The following is an 8,841-nucleotide window of genomic DNA, read 5'->3' on the forward strand; positions in this document are numbered from 1 at the left end:
CAATACTGAGCGAGGAGGTAGGGAAAGACTAGTGCTTAAATACAAGATGAGACGGAGGTGTGGTGGTGAGAGGGTACAGTCATAGGTGGACTGATGAACTAAGGCTACGCCTTCTTCTGCCTCTTTCGTAGCCGAGAGGCAGGGATCGTAACACCTCTCCTCTCTCTCTTCTCTCTCTCTCTGCCTCCTTAATCTCTTGGCTGGGAGTAGCTGCCCGTGGCCTGCCCGCTGCGCTTGCTTTCTCCTCGAGACTCGAAAGCGCTATCCGCTCCCTCTCTCTCTGCCTCCTTGGCCTCTCGGCTGAGAGTGGGTGTACGTGGCCTGCCCGCGGCACTCAGTCTCTCCTTGAGACCCTTGAGAGCACTTTCAACTCTCCTCTCTCTCTGCCTCTCCTGCATCTCAGCCTGGACCGAGTGCGTGTGGCTCACCACAACAACCTGTCTCCCTCCTCGAGACCAGCGAAGGCCTCCTCCTATGCCTGCACCTAGCTGGGCTTTGCCCACAAGGACAAAGGCCAGGGATCCCTTGCTGCTCCCCACAGGGCCTTTGCTTTCTCTGGCAGAGAAAGGTGGCAGACAAGAGGAAACTGATCTGGTTCCACTGGACCAGAAAAGGAGAGACGATGCCAACTGCAAAAACGTGACCTTCCTGAGAGGGATCCTGCAATTGGTGGCTGGAGATCTCTACTGCCTTCAAGACAACAAGGCAGAGAAATACATGTGGAGGCCTATATGGCCACGGACTCCTCATACGAGAAGGCAACAAAACTAATCAGAGAGAAAGGTAAGCACACTGGTTTCTCTGAAATCAGGCCGGAGCCGATGAGGAAGATAAACCAGATGACCATCACAGTCCACACATACAATCCCTATGTGCCAACGGAACTGATAACAGCGTTCCTAGGGAGGTATGTAACTGTGGCGGGCCAACCGACGGAGATAAGGGACAGTCTCGGCATCTGGTACGGCAAACGCCAGTTCCGAGTCCTCCTGTGAGAGGACCCAGAGGGTGTTGACGGTTTCCAGCACCCCCCAGCCCATTTCAACATCGGATCCGACAGGGGATACCTTTATTACCCCAGGATGCCGGATTTCTGCAAGAAGTGCAGACAGTCCGGCCACAAGGAGAACGCGTGTGACATTGTCAGATGTCACAACTGCAACAAAGAAGGGCACCTGGCAAAAAACTGCTGGGCTGCCAAGACGTGTGATGGATGCCAACGTAAGATAAGCAAACCTTCGTTTGCGCAGGTGGTGGAAGCCGGCCGGCAGAAACTGGTCTCTAGACAAAGGGAGGGAGGTGAGAACAAAGAACCCGCACCTCCCCCGCAGAGAACCGAAACTGCCGAGGCCACACCTCCAGCCGCAGTGCAGCCACAAGATGATGGACAAAATGGCCGACCGGAGGAAGGGCCCTGGATAACTCCCACCAAGAAGGGAAAGAGAAAGTGGGAGAAGCGAAGCAGGGCGGATCCACCACCGGAAGGACAGAAAAAAAGAGTGGTGAGGGAGAACCGTTTCCTCGTCCTATAGGAAACGGAACATCCCTCCCCTGAGGCCCAGGAACAACCGGAGAAGGCAGCCCAGGAAATGGAAAACCTCCCCCCTGAGGCCCAAGGACAACATGACGAGGCAGCACAGGAAGCAGAACCCCCCTCCCCAGAGGCCCAAGGGCAACAGGAGGAGGCAGCCCAGGAAGTGGAAACCCCCTCCTCCGGAGCCCAGGGACAACAGGAGGAGGCAGCCCAGGAAGTGGGGACCCCCTCACCTGAGGTCCAGGAGCAACTGGAGGTCCCCGAAACAACTGGAGAAAGGGAAGAAAAGAGCCTTCCCGAAGCGGTGGCAGGGAGTATCCTCGAGGAAGACGAGGACTACTTCGAAGCAACCCTGGAGCCAGGTTCTGATGGTAGGGCTGGACCTTTCCAGCATCTATAATTTTCAGTCCCCAACGAGACCTGGAGGGAGCCCAGCATATTCCCCCCAGGACCCGAATTAGAGGAGTTTCATCTCGGCTAAACAGTGCCCAGATGTAGACCCCAGTTTCCACTGTAAGTACACAGAGAGGAAGTTAAACTTTCATTTGCTTAATCATGACGGTGAAACTTACCTTTCTGACATCAAATGTGAGAGACCCTGTGAAAAGACAGGGAGACTTTTATGATCTGGCCTCAAAGTCTTTCTCAGTTTGTTTCTTACAGGAGGTCCACCTGAAGGATGAAAGCGACAAGTGGACATTCACCAGGGAATGGACGAAGGTAGAATCATGCTGGAGTGTAGGGGGGGCCCACTCTTCCGGAGTGGGAATCCTCCTCGGAAACACAGAGATGACGCTGGTTTCCTCCTTCTCGGTGGTGCAGGGTCGGATCCTGGTCGCAGACATCGACTGACCTGGCCAGCTGCTGCACCACCAACAGACAGGTGGTACTCGGCGGGGACTTCAACATCGACCGGGAGAAGGGGAACTATTCAAGCAGTTCTCCCTGGTGGACGGCTTCAGACGGTGCCGCCCAAACAACGCCAGAATGAAGTGGAGAAACTCCCGGGGAGTGTGCAGCCGCCTGGACTACATCTTTCTGCACACAACCTGCTCCCTGGAGTCGGCGACGGTGTCCCCGGCGTGGTATTCCGACCACGAGTGCGTAACGGTGGTGGCTAACACCAACCTGCCTGCATTCGGTCGTGGGTACTGGAAGCTGAACCGGGATACTGGAGGAAGACGACTTCAGGGCACTGTTCAGTAAAGTCTACGCAAGCTGGGTCGACATGAGGGATGGCTACAGCTCCGTGGTGGAATGGTGGGTGTCCATGAAGGACAGGACCCGAACGCTGGCGCAGACGTACTGCAGATGGAAGGCGGCCAGGGAGAGGAAGGAAGCTGCGCAACTCCCGAAACAACTAGAGGAGGAGTACAGCTCTGCTAACAGGGGAGGAGCCTTCAATTCAGCCTGGGCATGGGACCTGAAGGAAAGGCTCCGCAAGCTGCACACCGAGCAAAATAATGAAACCTGTTCCTCTTTTTTCTTCAATCAGGTCCGAGAAGCCCAGAAAAAGAGGGTGATCTACAGCCTGAGATGGGGAGACGGAGAGGAAGTGCTGGACGAGAGCGACAAGGTAGAAGCGACCACCACTTTCTACAAGGAGCTCTTTTCAGAAAAGCAGACAGAGGTGGAGGCAGGTGATGCTTTTCTGGAGGGGCTGAAGGCACGAGTACCAGAGGAGGTGAGGGAGGACTTGGAGGGTCCAATCACGGCCAAGGAGCTGAAGGCTGTGCTCTTGTCCATGGAGAATGGCAAGGTGCCGGGGCCGGATGGACTCCCCAAGGAATTCTACACCTGCTTCTGGGACACCCTGGCGGCAGATCTGGTGGAAGTGGTGCAGGAGATCTTCCGCGGGGGAAACTCGGAAACACCATGAGGAAGGGCGTCATCTCCCTGCTCTTCAAGGGAGGAGATGCCAACGACCTCAAAAACTGGAGGCCGATCACGATGCTCTGCATGGACGTAAAGATCCTGTCCAAAGCTTCTGATCACCAGACTGAGAACCGCCCTCCCCCACATCATCCACAGCGACCAGACGTGTGGGGTGGAGGGGCGATCCATCAGCTGGAACCTCCAGCTGACCAGAGACGCTAGCGCCTGGGGCGAGGACCGGAATATGCCCATGATGGTGGTCAGCCTGGACCAGGAGAAAGCCTTCGACAGAGTGAACCATAGCTATCTGTTCAGGGTGCTGGAACGCTTCGGTTTTGGAGAGAGTTTCAGCCTCTGGATTAAGATACCGTACTCTGACATAGGCAGCAGAGTCAACGTGAACGGAAACCTGGGGGATTTCATTCCCCAGGAATCCGGAGTATGACAAGGCTGCCCCCTTTCACCCCTTCTCTATGTTCTTTTCACAGAGCCCCTAGCAGAGGCGGTGAGACGGGACCCTGTCATCAACCGCCTGGAGATACCGGGAGGCGCGGGGGAAACCCTGAAGATCTCCCAGTACGCTGACGACACGACACTGTTCCTGCGGTCGGACAGGGGGCTGAGGAGGGCCCTGCAGGTCATGGAGCAATACTCCAGAGTCTTGGGGTCGAAGCACAACCGCTGAAAGAGCAAACTGAAGTTCTTCGGGCCCTGGAAGCACAGGACGATGGAGCCGGAGGGTCTCGAGCTCTACACGGAGCCTCTCAAAATACTGGGGGTTTCCTTCCAGAGCCAGGACAACGAGACCATCAACTGGACCGAGAGGATCGCCAGGGTGAACGCGAAGCTGGGTCTGTGGAAAACGCGGTCGCTGTCCTACACAGGGAAAGTGATGGTGTTGAAAGCAGACATCCTGCTGGCTTTGGTTTACCTGGTGGTGGTGTACCCCCTGCCGGCCAGACTCAGACGAGCGCTGCAAGGGATGATCTTCGGCTTCGTCTGGGGTGGCACGTACGAGTACATCACAAGAAACCGGATGTGTCAGCCAGTTGAGGAAGGGGGTCGAGATGTCCCATATTTCCCCCTGAAACTCGACTGCATCTTCTACTGGAACCTCTGTCAGGCGTTGCAGGAGCCCATTGGCCACAAGTGCCAGTACTTTGTCAGGCTGTGGCTCTCCGTCCCCATGAGGCACTTGGTCCAGTGGTCAAACATTGGGCCCAAGGCAGAGAGGCGACCGGAGTTCTACATCCACACTGTCAAGTGGAGCAGGAGGTACGAGGCCACGAGACAGCCAGAGCTCTGCACCAACCACAGAGCCCTGTACAAAGAGGTGAGGGGGCATTTGGTCGCTGACGAAAGGCTGCAGGTTCCCAGACAAGTCTGGGAAAGGACACAGCCCAAAGAACTTGACAACCAACTGAAGAACCTCAATTGGATGGCTGTACACAAGAGTCTGGCTACCAGAAAGGTCCTCTACAGACACTCGATCTCCAGGAATCCGCATTGCCCCCGGGACACGTGTTTTGTCGAGGAGACTCAGGAACACGTGTTCTGGAGCTGCCCCTTCGCCAAGGCGGTGTGGGGCAGAATTGACAACATTATGCAACTCCTGGGAACGGGTGCGGTGCTCAGTTACCAGTACATTCTGCTGGGGGCTGGCACCCACAGGACTGGAGAAGGGGACACAGGACCTGCGGGGGCTGCTGCTGTCCCTCACAAAACAAGGACTGTGGAAGGCGAGGAACACTCTCATCCAGCACAACATAAAGTGGGGGCGAGGGAGATGCAGGAGAGGATCCTGGTGGACCTCAGGAGGAGGACGAAGCGCCACGTCGCCAAATGGGGTTTCCCCACGGCGAGGGAGCGCTGGAAAGGACTTTGGGCCCTATACAGGGATTAAAGGACAATAGCAAGCGGTAGGTTTGGAGGGATTCTCTTAATTGCACAAATCCGCCCCCACTTGCAAAGATTGATAACGGACAATCAATCTCCGTTCCGCCGTTGTTTTTTATTACATGGAGTGTTAATATGTGTGAGATGTTCCTTTTGAGATGGTTTTTTTTGCGGAATAAAGTATATTTTGTAGAACAACAAAAAATCTTATGACAAGGTTTACAAGTTATTTGTTGAACTACATTCTCATAGGTGTGGTCACATTCCAGGTCATTTGTTTACGTTTTTTGTTTCTGGAGCAACTGTTAGATGAAATGTGCTAATATGTAACCTAACTCCAGTGTGAATAACTAGAAGAGGGGAGCAGCTCCATTCCAGACCAAGGGAGCTTTGAGATTGGCTGGGCCAGATCTCTCATTTGCATATCTGATTTGGAAATATAACACTAAACCCCTTCTTGCATGGATTTAACTTGCACCCAAGAGTCCCCTACTGTGTATTGCTACTTATTTTTTTATGATAAGTGGTGATTACCAGTTGACAGGTTTTATTTGTTAAATTATAAATGGTTTTGTATTATCATCCTGAATTACATGTACTCAAGGTTTGGTAGGGAATGTGTTATCATTTCATTTACCAAATTGAATTTTTGCTCTTTTAGTATTTGTCTAGAAGGCTTTCTGAAGTCAGGAAGCCCATTTATTTGGTGAAAAAAGATTCTGTATTAATATTAATATTGCTCATACAACATAAATAGGGGCTTTTATGAATAAAAAGATCTTGCACTTGGAAATCTTGATAAAGCTGTGTGCTTCCATACACTCGAGCAGTTTTGATTCCTAATATTTGACCTTAGGTGTGGGAACGGGTCTTTTTTGCAATTTGATTTCCAATTGATCAGCACAGTATGAAAAATAGACCCATAAAGCAACCTCAGCAGTGACAAATGTCACTGGGTCACTTGGGTTTATACGTCGGGGTCCGGTAGTGAAGCTCCGCTCCTGTTTAGCCTCCGAAGCCGTACAGGGTGCGGCCCTGGCGCTTCAGCGCGTACACCACGTCCATGGCGGTGACGGTCTTCCTCTTGGCGTGCTCGGTGCAGGTGACGTTCTCCAGGAACACCTTCAGCACCCCGCGGGTCTCCTCGTAGTTCAGCCCGGAGATCCACTTCACTCCCCCACGGCGACCCAGGAGGCGGATGGCGGGCTTGGTGATTCCCTGGATGTTGACCCGGAGAACCTTACAGTGATGCTTAGCGCCTCCTTTCCCGTGTCCCTTTCCGCCTTTGCCTCTTCCAGACATCTTCTAGTTATCAGCTGTGAACACGACACACTGCTCATCTTTGATGTATAATAGACATCTTTCTTTGATGTCTATTATACATCAAAGAAAGATTTTTATAGGTGTAGAAACTAGTAAATAAAGCCAATGATTTGTTTTAGAAATGTATTCTTAAAATATACAATTATTCACACCTGAACAATATGTAGTTCAAATTATACATTATATACAATATTGTATTCAAATGTCTAATCATCATAAAAAACACATCTAGTAAACTTCAGTTACAAATTCTAGTAACATGGCAATATATATAGTAATGACAAACACAAACTAATTACATGAACCCGCTAATATTTAACTCAAAACCACATTTCGATTCAAATATAAATTTTTAAAATTTACAACTTCTTTATTTCCACTAAAATATTATTAATGTAGCACAAACGCTACTTTCTAATAAAGACAGTGTCTACTGTTTTGTGTCTACTGGTGGTCCTCCTCTCGATACTAATTAAATGTTTAATATGATCCCTCGAGAAAAAAAAGGAATCAATTTCCGCCTGGAATGATTGATGCCCCATCAAACATTTTGTAATATCCCTGGAAGTTTATACAGTAGAATCCTGGTTCGTGGCTTAAATTCAAGGTAAATGAGACTAAGGAAACGAGTTGGAAACTTGATGTCGAAGTGGGATTTAAATCACCCATTTCACATTTTACTTCATTGGGCAGTATGTGCCAGAGAGCAATGCTGCATCATCCCTTTGATAGCTCAGTTGGTAGAGTGGAGGACTGTAGTGGAGTCAGCAGGGAATCTTTAGGTCGCTGGTTTGATTCCAGCTCGAAGTAAGGTGCTTTTCGTGTACTTTAATCAAGGAGTTAAAAAAGCGAATCTGTTTTATTCAGACATTGATCAAAAGCTCAATAATCGACGAAGCAAAGGCTCCTGTTCCGAATTCAGCCCACGTCTGATTGTCTTGTTTTGGCCAAGATCTGATCTTTGAATTAAGGGACTACACTGTCTGCTTTGTAATTCAAAAATACATACAAATGTCAAGTTTTTTGTAGATATAAAGGTGTTCTCTGTTTTCAAAGGATAGTTACTTAATTGGCATAATGATTTGGTATTGATTTTGTATCATTGTATTATAAAGTTTGTGCTTTATGTGTTTTTATCGTATTGTGAACTTATTTTTTAAACAAATGCTTACAAAGGCAAACAAGGCAGACATCTGTTTATACCAGCGGTGAATTGTACATTTTTATTAAGTACAAGCTACTGTGCACTTCTGGGAGTATAACAGGTTCGATATAAAGTGGCAAAAATATAAAAGGGGAAAATACCCCAGACTGCATGTAAATCCCTCGTTGTGACTGTTTTAGATAAAATGGCGTACTATGCACATAATGTTGCAGAAACACAATCTGATATTTTGATACAGGTAGGCCAGTGCTTCCAAAGCATGCAGGTGTAGAACAGGACTTAATGCATTTTTATACAAAAATTTGTATTCTATATTCTGGTCGCTTGCAGATTAGAATGGCAAATGTTTAGCAATAATATTATTTATGGTACCTGAAAGTTTCAGGTTGTTGCACAAAGCTAAGGTATGCGTATACGTGATCTGACAACTGGAATCAATTTCCTGTCGTTAAACTCTGTTTATTTTTAAGTTGAGGCCCAGGATCCAAATCTTCAGTTCTGATTTTTTATCTGATATCTTTCCTTCCTGTCGTGGAAGTCACACGATGTGAGCAATTGTTTTTTTTACATTGCGATCCAAAGAGCCTCAGACGCACAGTCTAACAGTAACCAAACCAGAATGGATTCTGCTGGGAGCCGGGCTGAGCTCATTCTCACTCCCTGTGCTGAAAACAGAATTATTTCTTCCCCGAACATCGTCTACAGATCACTTGTGCGCTTTTAACCTTCTCGCAGCTATGGGCGAGACTGACGCTCATGATATGAAGGCACCCGCTGGAACACATTCTCTAACTCTCACAATCACTACAGACTTCGCTTTTTAAAAATAAAGTAGATATAGCCCTGAAAAAAGCATTAGCTTTATCAGTTTTTACATTAATCTATTTTGAATCAAAGTTTGATTTTTTTTTATTGCAATTTACATTATAATAATAATAATCATCATCATCATTATTGCTTACACTTATATAGTGCTGTTCTGGATACTCCACTCAATGCGCTTTACAGGTAATGGGGACTCCCCACCACCACCACCATTCTCCTGAAT

At 49.0% G+C, this 8,841-nt stretch overlaps 1 protein-coding gene and 1 non-coding gene across 2 annotated transcripts; one reads left to right on the forward strand and one right to left on the reverse strand.

The window, feature by feature from the left end:
* The first annotated feature begins 5,948 nt into the window (after window positions 1-5,948).
* Window positions 5,949-6,004, forward strand: LOC138243768 (U7 small nuclear RNA). Its single transcript, XR_011192386.1, has one exon. It is a non-coding gene; the product is annotated as a U7 small nuclear RNA (small nuclear RNA).
* Window positions 6,005-6,310: 306 nt separating this feature from the next.
* LOC138243420 (histone H4-like) lies at window positions 6,311-6,607 on the reverse strand. Its single transcript, XM_069199022.1, has one exon. The coding sequence runs from the start codon at window positions 6,605-6,607 to the stop codon at window positions 6,311-6,313; it is 297 nt and encodes a 98-aa protein (XP_069055123.1).
* Window positions 6,608-8,841: the final 2,234 nt, after the last annotated feature.

Source organism: Lepisosteus oculatus, chromosome 14 (assembly GCF_040954835.1).
Source record: "Lepisosteus oculatus isolate fLepOcu1 chromosome 14, fLepOcu1.hap2, whole genome shotgun sequence".
Taxonomy (NCBI): domain Eukaryota; kingdom Metazoa; phylum Chordata; class Actinopteri; order Semionotiformes; family Lepisosteidae; genus Lepisosteus; species Lepisosteus oculatus.